This window comes from Leuresthes tenuis, unplaced genomic scaffold (genome assembly GCF_036924035.1).
Source record: "Leuresthes tenuis unplaced genomic scaffold, fLeuTen1.0.hap1 SCAF_11, whole genome shotgun sequence".
In the NCBI taxonomy this organism is placed as follows: domain Eukaryota; kingdom Metazoa; phylum Chordata; class Actinopteri; order Atheriniformes; family Atherinopsidae; genus Leuresthes; species Leuresthes tenuis.
The window spans coordinates 22,452,525-22,467,869 of NW_027325365.1; the positions used below are offsets into that span (position 1 = coordinate 22,452,525).

Sequence of the window (15,345 nt, forward strand, 5' to 3'; positions counted from 1 at the left end):
AGGAAACAAATGGAAATCCAAAAGCTAAAAAGAAGCATCCAAACTAGCATCAGTGAATCATATTAAACATGCCACTGTATCTGATATTTCGGTTTTTAGAGATTTAAAAGAGGTGAGCACAGATAGTGTAAGTGACACGATGGAGGGCAAAGTCATTTTTTAATGACTCTTTCAGTTGTTATGCTCCTTATTTGAGCAAGGGTAATTATCCTTGGAGATATGGCAATGAATGAATCAAAACACTGGCACAAAGCAGGCAATACCGCAGTACGATAGGTGGCGCTGTACCTATTTCAACTATCACTAATAGAGCCACTTCCGGTTCACGTCTTCTTTTCGGCAGCGGCGACAACAACAGTAATATCGTCCCCTTGTACAGCAAAAATCTTGAGCATGCTCAATCCGATCCACCACGTGCTTCAGTGCCTACATGCATGTTTAGTGTACTTTTGGATCGAGTTATCTCAGGGTCTTAATCCGATCGAGAGGAATCCGATCCGATTTTTTGTCCGATTAAGGTGTCTAGATGAACTGAATAAGTTATTGTAATTTAGCCATTAATCCGATCCAATGGCACTCATGTAACTGACTGACAATGCCATTGGCTTTTACCATTGTGCGAAAATCAAAATTGATGTGGATGATGCAAAAGATAAAAAAAAACAAAACACTTTTACATAATCAATCTACCAAGTTTCTTTCAGAGGAACATTCCTGACAGTTGCAGGTTGTACCCAACAGACTCTGACAAAGTCATTTTATTAAGAATATAGTTTTAAATCCATTAATAAATCTTACAATTTGACTAATGACTAATTTCTGCTGAAAGTCCAGTGGCCTGACTGACTTTATTAGCACTGAAAATGAAAACGACTGCTCTCTTTAAACTGATGTCCCCTTCGTATTCTGCAAATGTTTAATACCCCAGCTGTAAGAACAAAAGAATGTCTTTTTATTCAGTATTTCCATTTGCTTTAAGCTGCCACTGATATGTCAGTTGTCTGGTGGCTCAGTAACACTGGTTTGCACACAGCTAATTAAGGTTATGTGAGGTATAGCTGTGGTTGAGGGAGGTTCTTGAAGAAAGTAATTGTTTGCTCAAGAAGTTTCCAGTTGCTAAGGAGTGTTTAAAATAGAACAAAAAAAACTGTTATTATGTAGACAGCGGAGGAGTGTAAATTTCAGTTACAGTTACAGGTTGAATTTATAGCTCTTTGCATATTGCATAATACATAATGCTATAAATGGAGGTGGGTATGCATGTGGAACAATGAGGACAGCTTGAAAAGTTACATGCTTTTGGCCCCTAAAAGTTAAATAAACCAAGTTACTTTTTAGACGTGTCATCTTTAATACAAAGGAAGGCTTTCCTGGCAGTTACAACCTCTGTACAATACGCAAGGAGTTTTCGCTTTTGTTTGTTGTAGGGTTCTGTGAAGAGTTATTTATGAGCAGTCGGTGTCTTTGTTGCAGTAAACTGTGGCCATAGTGCTCTCAGTCTGGAGAAACAGTAAGAAATTCTGACAGAAACCAAGCTAGCAGCTGCTCAATACAACAAAGGGCACATTTTTGACATCCACATCACTTAAACCTCATAAACTGATAGCTATATTTTGAATTGCAGCACTAGTTAACTTTTACATCAAATGGTTGTTTCCTTCAAATCTATATTTTACAATATCAGCTGAAGAAAAAAACCATGGCTACATCTTACAGTGCACTAGCAGTGAAGCTCAGACACTGTTCAGCTAAGACAATATTACACTAATGTAAATACCTGTCCAAGGCTAAATTGAAGAGCAGAAAAAAATCATCAACATTGCATTTGTTTGGACCTCTTTTAAATCAATAAGGATATTTTAGATTGTGAAAATCTAATCTCTTTTCCCTTCTCTGAGACAGAATAAACTGAGAGCTCTCTGACCGCTGCAGGTACGACACTAACTATTCATAAGTGTTACGCAAAACCCATTTAAAAAATAATGGGGGAAAAAATCTCTTTGATGTATTCTGAAACTTTCGTATGGGTTACATTGGTTTCAAGCTAGCAACAAAGTTCAGTTGTTCTTTCCATCCAGCGACCATCACGCCACAGCTGTTGATGAATGAAACATTTAGCTTATCTATCTTTAGCTAAGGCCTTTTTTGCTGTAGGCTCAGGCATATCCCATATTAGCAGATTTCATCATATTTCACCAGTTTTGATATTATGTGAAATTTAATTAAATATAAAGTAAGTAAATGTGTCAAAAGAAAGCAAAGTGAATCCAAAAAGTGAGTACAAAAGACAAATGAGCAAAGACTCCAAAAAATAAGTCCAAATGGGATAAAAGTTTACTCCTCTCAAGATCTGCTATTTTTATTGAACTGCACCACATATGCAGTCAGGCAGCACTATCTGCCAGCCGCTGCGCAGCATAGTGTGCTGTACTTTGAGATGTTTTTATTGACTCAATGCGAAAATGCCTCAGAAATGTTTAACTTTGTGGATTTCACATCCTGAAGCTGTCGTTGGGTGGTATATAGAAAAGAAGCAGATAAACTGAGGACTGCAAATGTGTAGAAACAACATTTATAATGATGAATATGATGGGGTATAAAGATACTGTATTGCAGTGTTTCCATTCACTTAGTCTGCATACAGGGGATGGCAATGAGTTAATATGGCAGGTGGTGAGTTTACTACCTATCACCCATACAGAAGGAATGTCACATGTTCAGCTGAGTTTGGTGATGGTTGTTGGAACAAAGGTGTTGAGGTGCTGATTGGGAGTCCTAATGAAATGTTACCTTCCATCAAAGTTATTTAAACAAGTGTTGCCTTTTTCTGGGATCAGCAGCGATCTCTCTCATTGTGCAGCCCTGTCGAAGAAGCAACCAATTATCTACTCTGCAGTGCCGAGTGGGTAAGATTGGCTGCCGTGACTTGTTTTCAGTCAGTGCTGGAGACTAGAATCCATTAGGAGTGTTTGGGCTAAGTACAGTTCAGTTGGACACAAAAACGCTGTCACACACACTGTCACAGTCACGGTCACGGTGCAACTGCTCTGCTCTGCACAGTTTATGCATTATGCTCTTTGTTTCAACAGATGTTTTTAATCTTTTCAGCAATTAAAGCACATTTCCATAGTGCTCTCACCTTTTAGTCACTGTACTTGTTTGTATTTATGTTTATGTGGGTGTATCAGGATAAACGTAGGCCTGCATATAGTCTATAGTCTATAGTTTCAGCTTCTGTTTTTCAAATAAAGAAAAATAATATTCAGTTTCATTTATCCTTCTGAGATCTTGTAACGCAAAATATATAGTCTTTATTCTGAAAGGTACCACTTGCAGCCTGTATTTTAGGTTTATATATATTGTTAATTCGTCTTTTTTTTTTTATCTGTTAATGTTATAAAGACTGCATGTGGGTTGTAAAGTATGTATGTGTGTGTGAGTGAGTGTGCGCTCCTTGACACCAGCTTCTTTCAACCAGCTGCTTCATGCCTCATTGGTGTTTTTATTGATTGATCCAGTTTCTCTTTGTTTCCACTCCTCTATTTTGGTCGGCTGATGCAGCTCTAAGAAACCCGCTGGCCTTTGCTAAAACTACCCTAACAGCTACAGGAGCCTTTGGTAAAATTGCTTTAAATGGCTAGACGGGCTCTGGTCAGAAAGCTCTGAATGGTGAGGGAGCCCTTTGGTAAAATGTCTCCAGAAGGTCACGGAAGCTGAAAGAAAATAGCCTCAATAGCTCCAATAGTTCACCAGGCAAGTGTGCGCTCACACAGTTACACACAGGCGTTCACAGCAACCCACATTTAAGACACTGATTTTCTCTCTTGCCGACTCTGTTACACAGTCACACACACACAGAAACACAGTAACACACCCACGCTTTTGCGCAAACACGTTGGGATTGAGCTGTACAGTATGTGACCGGCAGGTGTGAGTCGTTGCTTGTCTGCCGTGTTTTTGCCTCTCAGCGTTGGCAGGTGGTAGCTGCCGGAGGGGAACGCAACATGGCGCCGATGTCCTGCTCATTCAGCGCCACTCCTTCCATTTCATCATGACTCAGCTTTCAAAAAGGGACCAACATCAGTAAGACAGCGAGTGGGAGACAGACCCAGGGAGCAGAGGACTGTGACAGAAAGAGAGAGGAGGCGTGATCAGAAATGAAAAAATAACAGAAAAATGCATGAGGCATAAAGCTGGGATCTGTTGGACTTGGTGTACCATCACAACCATGTCTAAGCAGAAAACTCTGACAGCGAGGTTTACAGGTAAATAAACACAGGGATATATTGCAAATCTCATCATTCAAGACATGAGGAGTGTGTCACCACCTCTGCTTCTTCTTTATCCCTCTGTCATTTTACCTTTTTATCCAGACAAGATTTTCCCGTTGCAGATTAGCAAGGTCAAAAGAATGAGACCCGAGGTTTATATACAGCAGGATATTGCTAACTCACTCTCTTACATTCAAGAAAATGTCAAGAAGACACACTCATGCACGCAAACAGACACAATTAAACAGTCATGACAGTTGTATTAGTTGCTTTTAAGGAGTTGATGGAGGGGGTTGGATGTGAGAAAAACACTTCAGGACCTCATGTCTGACAGAGCCAAGTGAGGGTCGACAGCCGAAAAAGGTGGGAGGGCAGGCGGACCCCGCAGGCTACTGTTTCCATGCTGACGTGGAGTTAGACACAGATTTGTTTTATTGGCCCTGAAGTCCCTCTCCTTCACTCTCCTTCACACTTGTTTTCCCCATTTGTCTCTCTCCTCCTCTTATTCCAGTCTCCCTCTCTCTGTGTGAGACTTTTATCTCTCTCTTCTTTTCTCTCCATTTCTTCCTCTCTTTCTCCCATCCCTCAGAAGTTTAGGCTTAGCTAGAGGCTGACACAGTCATGCAGAACGTAGATGAGCAATTGCCTTTACTGTACATACTAAACTACACACTAAATCCAATGACTGATGCTCTTGAATGTGTTTGCTGCTCTGCAAAGCGGGCTGTAGTCTTTGGTTGTCAGACGGAATATAGTCAGTGGTTGCCTAGATGTCTACAAGCGAAAAGAGCCCAGCAATCAGGCTTGGGTGTGCTTCTGCTTGTGTGAGAGTATTGATAAATCATTTTTAACTGACTTCAGTGCCACCTTGGCTGTAATGCCTATCGATAGGATAGTATATTCATAGTCAATCGTACCCATTGTGCCCTGCAGCCCAGCTAGGACTTACAAGTGGTGTAGCACAGGCATTAAATAGGAATACACAAAAACACACACACAATTTTCTTTATCTCCTTTTCTATTTCTCACCACAAGTGTGAAATCTAATCATCGCTGGAGCCTGCAATCATTTCTATCTAATCTGGAGGCACACACATGCCTGACAACAGCATCTACTGCAGCAGCTACTGCAAGCTAGCATTATCGGTTCGTCTACCTGCTTAAATAGTCTGTTTTTTAAACATACCCATCTGAAAAGAATAAGGTAGAGATCTTAGTTGTTCAGAGCTGTCATTTAGTACAGTCATGACAAACATATGCAGTTTATATAGCTGTCTATGCACAACAACCCTAGTGAAGTAGCTGCTCTCTCTGTAGCCTCGCTAGCTTTATTCAAAATTCTAGCACCTCAATCCTTGTGTAGTTTAAGTAAAAACAGTAAAAGCCACATCAAGCAGATCTTTTTTATTAACAGTGAACTGTCTCAGTTTCTCCTGATCTTGCGCTCTTCCCCTCAGCCTGCCTCATCCTCAGCACACAGCTCAGCAGGGTAGCCAACAGCGAGGGTTCAGCAAGAGTCCCTTCACAGCAGCGCCATCCTATTACCTCTGGCAGTCATCTCACTGTCACACTGATCAATGATTCATGTGCGAGAGGGCCTCGGCCTGTTAGCTCTCTGCACTGCTGCTCATTGTCGCCACTCTGCTGCTTCTCCTTCACCGGTTATAATGACTGGATTCACTCTGAGTCTCCCTCTAAGTTGTGACGGTTATGTAGGCTTTTTTTTTTGCAAAAGCACAAGAGGGAAAGATGGACGCAGAGAAAGAGATGGATTGACAGGCAAAAGAAAAAGAGAGGGAGAGTGAAGGATCATGCTGAGCACATGCTGCTCTCATAACTGGCTGCATGCTGTGTCTAAGTGTGTTTCTGAGGGACTGTGCATGTACTTTATGTGTCCATGCAAAGGATTAATAACGCTAGAGAGTTGAGAAATAAAATTAAGTTAGTATTAGTATATGTTAGTATTCTTTGTCCCACTATAGTAGATTCCCCTTTTTAAAATCTTTTTCTGATGATGTCACAAATGTCCCTTAGAAGAGAAGCTTTCTGGTTGCTGAGATACATAAGACCTTGACTGAAATATGGCTTCAGTTTGATTGTATGAGACGGTTTCCTGCGTGACTGATCATATGAGCTTAAGAACAGATACTAAAATCACCACTTTTTAGAGGAGCTGGTCAGAAACGGTAGACCGATAGCTGACTATAGCTTCATATTATTTGTATGTGCATACATCACAAGGCACCAAAGAAGTGTATTTTCCAAAGTGTTAAGCTGTGTCCTTAAACTGCTAAATTCCAAGTTGTCTCTTGTGGCAATATGAAATTACAGCTTTATTTGGCAGTTTGCCCTACATTACTGAGGCAAGATAAAAAAAAAAGGGCAGGCGTCAACACCCTGTTTCAGACTAATTTGGCCCTGTGTGGGAGTAATTCCCTTCTCTCCTCTTTTTTTTTCTTTTATGTACACAGGCTTTAACATGTTTTCTTAACAAGCCAGATAGAGCCTATGCCATTGCTCATTTGACAATATCAAACCAGGTCTACTCACAATAATCAAACTTAGGACACCAACATATCCCTATGACAACTGAGCCAGCTCTATTTGTGCACCTGAGGATCAATGGTAAATAGTGCATAACTCTAAAATAATATTTTCAAAGTTGAAAAAAAAAATTATATATATATATTTTTGCTCATCTTTTTTACCTATTAAATTGCCGCTCTCCTGCAGCACGCGAATGCCAGTGTCTGTAACAGAACATATGGTAGAAAAATGGGTCACCAATTAGTTCAAATTTTTGAGGTTCAGCATATATGTTGAGGTGTCCTTCAACTCTAAATGGGGCCATAGTTTAACAAAATGGGCATCGTGTAATCAAGAAGACTTGAACATAATGATTATGACCAGAATCTCATTAGGAAAACGGGTAATAAAGTGGGAAGAAGAACACTTTTTTTCACCGACTTCAACCAACTGCAACTGGAGCTGAGGACCTGTCCTGTCCATTCAAGAGAATGTGCCATAGTGGGACATTGGTTTTTAATTTTCTGATCTGGGGGCAAAGCCCCTCTTTGATATGGGCTTTATGGTAGTTGAAGTAGGCAGCCAGCCTGTGTGGGAGAGTGTGGACTGCAATGAGCAGTTTTTTTTATGTCATCAAAAGCTTTACTGTTGTTTTTTTGTGGATTGAATGGATATGTTGAATAAGGAAGACTGAAAACATGCAAATAAAATGTCCTTGACTTTAATGGACAGAGCCAAAATATGTTTATTCAAGGGATGTCTTCACAATATTTCATCCCTTGATTAAATATTGTGAATTGGTTGCTACAGTACCAAGAACTACTTTTAGCAAATAGTAGGACACATAGAAGCAATATGTGTAATGTAATAATTTTACAGAAATTAAATTTGAAATAGCGTGCACTTAAATTGTGTCCTTCAGCAGAAACCTAAAGTTTAGTCTTTTAATTTAAACTCTGTCAAGACTTACTCAAATACCCAGAATCAGCTTGGAGAGTGAAAAATAAACATTTCCTTGCTGGTCTTGATATGAGATATATAACATTTCCATGCCCTTGTTCCCTTCTTGCTTCAGCATGTTCGCATGTGTGCGTGCATTCTCTGTGTCTGTTGATGCTAAGTGTTCTAGCAAAAGGTTAACAGCCATAAAACAAGAGCGTGATGAGCAGAAGTAGGGACCGGAGAGCTTTTGAGAAGGCATCAAGTGGTGAAGAGGAGAAGGTGGGAGAGCTGGTGAGGACTGTTGCTGCAGTCACAACTGGAGTGGGTAATGCTTCCCCTACAGAGGTGCTGGCGAGTGGGGCAGCATTGAAGAACAAGGGGAACAAGAAAAGCAATTCGGACGAGAGGAAGTGAAGAGAATGTGGAGCATGAAAGATTGAATGGTGGAAATTCTAAATATATCTTTTCGGGAATAACTTGTCATACCTCACTGAGCACTCTTACAGACTAATTTATGAAACTATGATAGGTTGTTCCACTCCAGTGCGAAATATAATGCAGTACAAACTGGAATGATGAATGCAAACCTACATTCACAGGTGCAATTCTACATTTTACATTTAATCCTAATGAAGAGAGCTGATAGTTGGCTGTAGCTTTAAAGAAAATATTGGATTGTCTCTCAATCTGTCGTTCCCAAATAAAATGTGATTCTGAGAATTGCCAATATAATTTCCTTAGGGTTTATTTAAACATTTTTTTCTCCCTACCAGTCTGCTAATGATGAAGTTCATACAGCACCAGACAGCTAGAATGGATTTCGTCTGAAACTTAACCCATGAAATTGAATGTACGAGGGTGATCATTTGGGTTACTGTTTGACATACAGTTGTTGTTTTTATCCCAGCTTCAGAATGACTCACAACAAATTTCACGGCAGTGCGTTCATGAGAAAACCCCAGAAACTGCATCTCCAAACAAAAATAAGAGACACACAGTGAGGGAGAAAGACAGAGATATTTTCAAATGAGTGAGGAGTGAAGAGTATGTGCGTGTCCACGACTGGTCTCGTCACAGCTGACAGTTCAATTAGTCTGAACTAAATGATGCATGACGTCTCTCTTGTGACCCTGATAATCGTCAGTGTTCTGCTTTGAAGAGCTCGAATTGAGCATGAGTAGATAGCTAAACCAACAGTGGCTTGAGCTGCTCAGAAGTTGCAACGTTAAAATGTATGATTTGCCGATCCCAGTAGATGACAGAGCGCAGCAAGGGACTGCGTTGGCTTCAACTCTCTGAGCTCATCATAGATTTGCTGTATTTTTCAGTGAAAATAGAGCTTTTTCCTTCCCTATGCTTCAATGGAAAGTAACTGCAAATGGCTTTGAACTATCTGGAGTTTTAATTAGGCATTCCTCATCATCTGGGAATTGAGTGAGCATGGGTAAGTGTGCATGTGCATGCAAGGCTGTCCATGCATACATGAAAACAGCAGGTAATATGGTCTAGTGGTAGTGTGTAGTACTTGTATGACTGCATTTGTTATCCTGTATATTATGGTGTATAAAATTGGATTTCTTTTTTTTTACCAAGCAGCCATTTTGTGCGAGTGCCGTTTCTGGGCGTCGGCAATCAGCAGACAGACGGCAGACAGTGAAGATGTTTGAAGTCCTTAGAAGTTTCTTACCTTGATCTGAGCGCAGCAGCCATCTTCAGACTGCCACCAGCACAGCGCAACTTTGTGATTTGAGTCATTGCTTTTGTTTGATGTTCCAAATGTGTCAGGGGAGAAAAAATGCAAAGATGTATTTCATTTGCTTTGTTCTTTCCACAAGCAAAAGCACACAACCTTTTCAGATCTTTCAAAGTTAAGAGAAAAAAAAAGAAGCTCTGTTAAAGTACAATCTCATGAGAATAGAACTTCATGAATGGTCCGAGGAAGGTGAACATTTCATTTACTTTCAACCTTGAAAGACACTGATTCATTTCTTTAATGGGCAGGTGTGAGTTTTTCTTATTTGACAGCATGTTGGATTGTTGTCCTAGTAAACAGTTTTATGAGTAGGTGGGGGAATCCAGTATCCTCCCATATCCTTTGTTGTTTAAAAGCCCCATATGGATTGTGAATCGGCAGCAGCTTTCAAAGCATCATTAGTCATGCATAAAAGACTGTGTTAACGCTTTAATACCAGCCCTGGGCTCAGGCTCTGAAGATCTTTCTTAATTGCTCACCTCGGCTACGTTCTACGGTCATGTGCACACGTTTAGACGCACGTACAGAATCTGTGTGTGACAGTGTTTGAGTGCGGATGTGTGTTTGTGTATTTGCTAATTGTCCATCGCTTGCTGGCACTAATAAGCACATAAAAAGAGTGAGCGCTCTAAGATGGGCAATAAACGAGATTCAGACACACCCCTTCGCATCTCTTGAATAATGATCTTTTATCTCCGCTTTTCTTTTCCCTTTGGCTGTCGCATTTTATGTGTTTGCGTGTGTGTTTGTATGTGTGCGTGTGCAGCGGTCCACCTGTTAGGTCTGACCTGGCATCTGCGGCACGGTGAAAGCCAGCTGTATGAGAATGGCCTGAGCTCAGCGGACCATCAACAGGAGGACCGCGGCAAAACCAGACCTACCAGCTCTGTCCACCTGCTGGACACACTCAACCCTGAAAACACACATGCTGGGGACAGAGGTGAGCTGATACTCACACACACATACACGCGCAGCGCACTGCATAAAAACAGATGTTCTGCACTCAGTTATTGACAGGATTTGCCTGTGAGTATCCACAGAACAAATGTAATACAGTGGTTTGAAAAATTTGTAAACAGAAATGTATTGAATGAACAAATGAATGATCGTAGCAAGTGTTTCATTTCAATCTTCTTTAACTGTGCTGGCTGGTTATGTATACCGCTGACATTTTAAAAGGCAAAAAGTGAGTATGCAGTTCAACTAGAAAGTGATTTAGTCAGCCTGAGACAATGCTCTCCACAATGTGCATCTGTGAACATGACGTATGGCAACTCCTTAAAAAACAACCTTTCCATAGCATACATGTTCACAGGTTGTGTCGAGCCTTTTGTATATCCAAACAGAGCCACGTGATTTAATTTGAGTCATAGTTTTTAAAGGGGGGGGGGGGGTCATCCAGCTCTTCATCTATGATTGTAATTGTGTCACTTGGAAGCTGTGTTGGCCAATATCAGTGTAACAAACTTAAATCAATGACTGCATCGTGCATAATGTCTGTGCCAGATTTTGAAAAGAGATGAGAATGAACACAATGAAGTTGCTCAATGAAAAAAGAGAGAAAATGATGGTCATGGAGTTCTCTCTTTATTGTTGAGAGGGAACTGATTCAGCCACATCTCGGAGAGCATTGTTGGTTTTGCTGCCAGAAAGATCTTTTCTTCAACATGTGAATAATTCCCAGCGAGTCAACGGGTCATTTGTAATTTTTCAATGACAAACCTTCCAGTTTTTCAATTCTCTGTAGCATATTTCTTCTTCTTTTCTTTTTAGCCTTATTGTTATCTGCTTATTATCTCTTGCATACTGAACCTAAAATAAAAAGCAGCTCCCAGTTCTTTTGAATGCATCAGATCACTGTGTTCAGTTACTTTCAAACATTGCCAAATTGAGCACATTGTGATCAATGAACTCTATCTCACACACTTCTTTCATAATAAATCTAGAAGACTCTACTTAAAGTAAAAGACCTTTACATTCAGCTCATGTAAAACCACTGATTCTTATTCAAATGAGTATGTAGAACTCATAGACTGTTTCAGATGTAGCTATCTGCTTTTGGAAGTGAACACTGTACGTTTAAGTATCTTGAAGAGCAATACCATTGATGGCTGCTTGGCATTTCTGGTTCCAGACCATTCAAAAAGGGTATTTTTCATCATGATGATTTTAGCTATTTTAACTCCTTTGAGTAGTGTGGTGGTCCTTTTGAAAATGATTCCACACCTTAGCAGACATTCAGCCTCAAAGATTTGTGTTTAGGAGACATGCCTTAGAGCCAATGAGAGTGATCGACAATCATATTGGAGAAGAACAGGCCAGGCCAACTGCTCACTGAACTGGATATTTTCAAACCTCTGGCCCCTAAACAAAACAAAGTGGTTATGGTTTTTTCTTTTTTTGCACTGAGTTGACAGTGACTTCGGACTGGAGCCCAGAAGATAACTTAACATGTCCCAGTTTGTTTCCAATTTTAGATTTTGTGTTTTTTTGTACAAAAAAAGTAAAACATGTACATTGCAAATTTGAAGTCGGTGCAATTTTGATGCCATCATGGCAAAGTACATCCTATAAATCACTTCTATTTGTTCTTTTTCAAAGAACATGTTGGAAAAAAACAACAATCAACAATCAAAATATTTCTGTATTTAAGTTGACATGGAAAACACATGTTAAGGTAAGTCATAGTCATTAAAGTAAGGTATCATCCAGGCATACCCAGAGCTTGTTTTCCTTTCTCTGCACAGTATGTAATGGAAATTCTCAAAGCACACTCAAGCAATTTTTGCTTCATGGTTAAATGGAGGCAAAGTTATTAAAATTGTCGCAAAGCAATTATTTGAACATGAATATATCTGCAGCTACACAACATGTTAGGAACATGGTGAGTGTCTATGTTTACCCATTTGCACAAATGTCAGTTTCTATCGCATTAGGATTCTAACTTGCATAAAAAAACACAGGCAGCATAATGAATGATCTGACACAACAGAAAGACACCAGTCCAGGGATCAGTCCTGAACTGATTACTCATTTATTAGAAAAGGTAGGTAATTGGTTAATCGTGTTACCCCTTCGCCAGTACGTGACTAGAATTGCTTTTCTCCACTCTGCCTTCTTTCAACTAGCCAGTTGCATTTCTAACACCAATTTAACCCCATGATATGGGACATTAATTGTGAGTGTTTCAGGTCATGAAGTCAGGCAGGACAAAGCAACCTTCATGCTTGGTCTGACTCTGATGGATATTACATCGGAAGCTGTTAGAGCCAATGTATGCCACTTACACAGAGAATCTATGAGCCAAACTGCAACCCACTGCAATTTAGGCAACCTGGGACATCCCTAAAGCAACAATTCTTGATGAATCCTCACATTCTAAGGATTAACACTCTCATCAGTAGTTAAATCCTCCAACAGAGCGTGGAGGGGTCACGGAATTCACTTCTGAGTGTTGCATCACAGCAATCTATTGTTTCAACTCTTATTGCTTTATGTGCTTGATGAAAGCTGGGAAATCAAAATGGGCAAAGCTAAGCTGTTGATGCAGGGGGCTCAGATTAATAAAATTGGCACGGTGGAGGTGGTCTCCTGGAAGAGGAGGGCCAGAGAGATTAGAGATTAGGCTGTAATCCAGTGTGGCAGATTATCACGCTCATCCTGCTGTACCCATCACCTCTCACACCAAGAGACCAAACAATCCCCAAGATTACACCATGAAGGATGGTGAGAGGAGACTGCAGGGAGCGGGAAGGATAAAACATGTCATGGTTGAAGGAAAGGAGGTGAAGTGGTGCGAGGAGACCAGAATGCACAAGACGAAAACACAACACAGAAACCGACTACATGATGTTTCATTGTATAGCACACTAAAATAGTTTTATGACCTCGCCACAAAAAATAGGAACCAAAGTGTGAACTGTTACCTTGTTATTTTCAAATGAATTATTTTTGTTCCTGATGCACAGCTATAAAAATAACAACAACAGGAGGAGGCTGATTGGAGGTGGATAGTTATCGGTTTCTCTTTGTTTTTTCATATGATGGCACAGTAGGGAGAGATGAAATAAGCTTGGCGGCATGATTGGAGGGTAGTCATCTTCTTGTATTCTTCTTCGGGTATTTTTGGAATTGCTGTCTTTATGTCAACATCAATGCTATGAAGAAAGGCTCGTTCAAAGATATTCGTCCTTTTGATGTGTTGGTTCTCTGCCGAAATCAGCATCCTGAGAAATGAAATTCTAATCTACCTCACAAGGCATCTTGCACCACTGTGCAAGATGCTAATTGACATGTTGTGTCAACTGCATATGGCTAGTGTCTTGTCAAGCTCTGCATGCTGCGTTTTATGTTCTTCTTGCTATCTCTCTTGCCATTTCCAGAGATCACCAGCAATTCCTTTCAGTCCTCCACACATAAAAGCTTTTCTAATTAGTGCTACATTACTTGCTACTCACCCCATGACAATCAACCTCGGGCTGGTGCAAATGCACGAATGTGCATGTATTTACACTTTGTCTTTTTTTTGTTCACTCCATTTCTTTATCTGCTATGCATTCACAGGAGCATCTATACCTGGCCACTCACACACACACACACACACATAGAAATTCCCCTGGTGCAGATGAAAGCTGAAGTGCTCAGCAAAGAAACTTTCTGTCAGTGGATTCCCTGCCCTAATGAAGTAAATCTGAGTTTGGGAATGATATTTCACTAACGCGCAACGCTGGATAAATTAGTAATATAAAATGATACAAACTGACATACAGTAGTGAGGCATATTGCCTCATTATAATTTGAAGATGATGAAATGCAGAGCTTGTGGAATGCCATCTGAGTCCCTGTGATGACTGTATAAACCACTGTGTGAAAGCAGAGTTAGTGTTGAATTGTTTTCATTCTATCTGGCGGTGTGGTTAGAAAGGGCGTGTAGATGGATGGAATGTGACACAGACAGAAAGGAGGGCTCTTAAAGAGCACATCAATATTCCAGACTGCGTGCGGAGAGAGTGGAAGGGAGTGATGCTGAGCAGTGTGTATGTGTGCAGAACAGTTAGAAACTATGTGCAAGTTGTGTTTATGTACATGAGAATAGCAAAAGTGTGTGTGTGGGAGAGAGAGAGAGAGAGAGAGAGAGAGAGAGAGAGAGAGAGAGAGAGAAACCAGAGTGGGCCATGCCTGCTTGTGCATGTGTGCAAATGCTGATGAACTAGTCCCTGGTACAGCGTTCACATTGATTTTCTCACGCTGGGATACAGTCTCAGGATGTAACACGGGCACACATGCACGCACACTTGCACACAGACACACATGCAGAGAGAGTATAGATCATTTAGTGAACCCCCTGCATGAGCGCCTCAAGTTGAGAAAGCCTAACAGCAGAAACATGTCTGTACATTACTCAGCCTGCATCTAAAACATCTCATCCAAACACAGCTGAAGAAATTAAATGAAATTTCAAGCTGCAGCCACTATTTGCGGTGTGGATGGAACATTATATCAACAGCAGAGAGCTTTGAAGCACTCACTCTTGCGATTTGAGATTTTCTAGACTTTAAAAGCTAAAGTTTGAAGAACTATTTATTATATCTATAAAAACTACGTGTCATATCTCCCTGACAGACAGACTACAGTTTTGTTTTTAATAAATAGAGATATCGATTAGGAGACTGGATGTTTCGAGTGTGTGGCGTAGAAATCCTCTGCAAATCTGACTGGCTCAATGACTGACATATTCTCAGACCTCAGGGTCCCCAAAAATATGACAGGTTTGGGTTCCTTCTGAGTTTTTGAGTTGATAATGACTTCAGGCAAGCAAATACATGCTCTGAAGCGAGAAAAATTTGATTTTCT

The 15,345-nt window shown here is 40.4% G+C and overlaps 2 protein-coding genes across 2 annotated transcripts in view; one reads left to right on the plus strand and one right to left on the minus strand.

Moving 5' to 3' along the window:
• The window catches only part of apool (apolipoprotein O-like), a 353,684-nt gene that overhangs the window by 224,706 nt on the left and 113,633 nt on the right, over positions 1 to 15,345 (minus strand). The gene's annotated exons all lie outside the window — the stretch shown is intronic.
• The window catches only part of tenm1 (teneurin transmembrane protein 1), a 177,242-nt gene that overhangs the window by 70,108 nt on the left and 91,789 nt on the right, over positions 1 to 15,345 (plus strand). Inside the window, exon 6 of the mRNA XM_072396098.1 lies at positions 10,259 to 10,432. Within this exon, the coding sequence (XP_072252199.1) occupies positions 10,259 to 10,432 (174 nt within the window). The remainder of the gene's footprint in view (positions 1 to 10,258; positions 10,433 to 15,345) is intronic.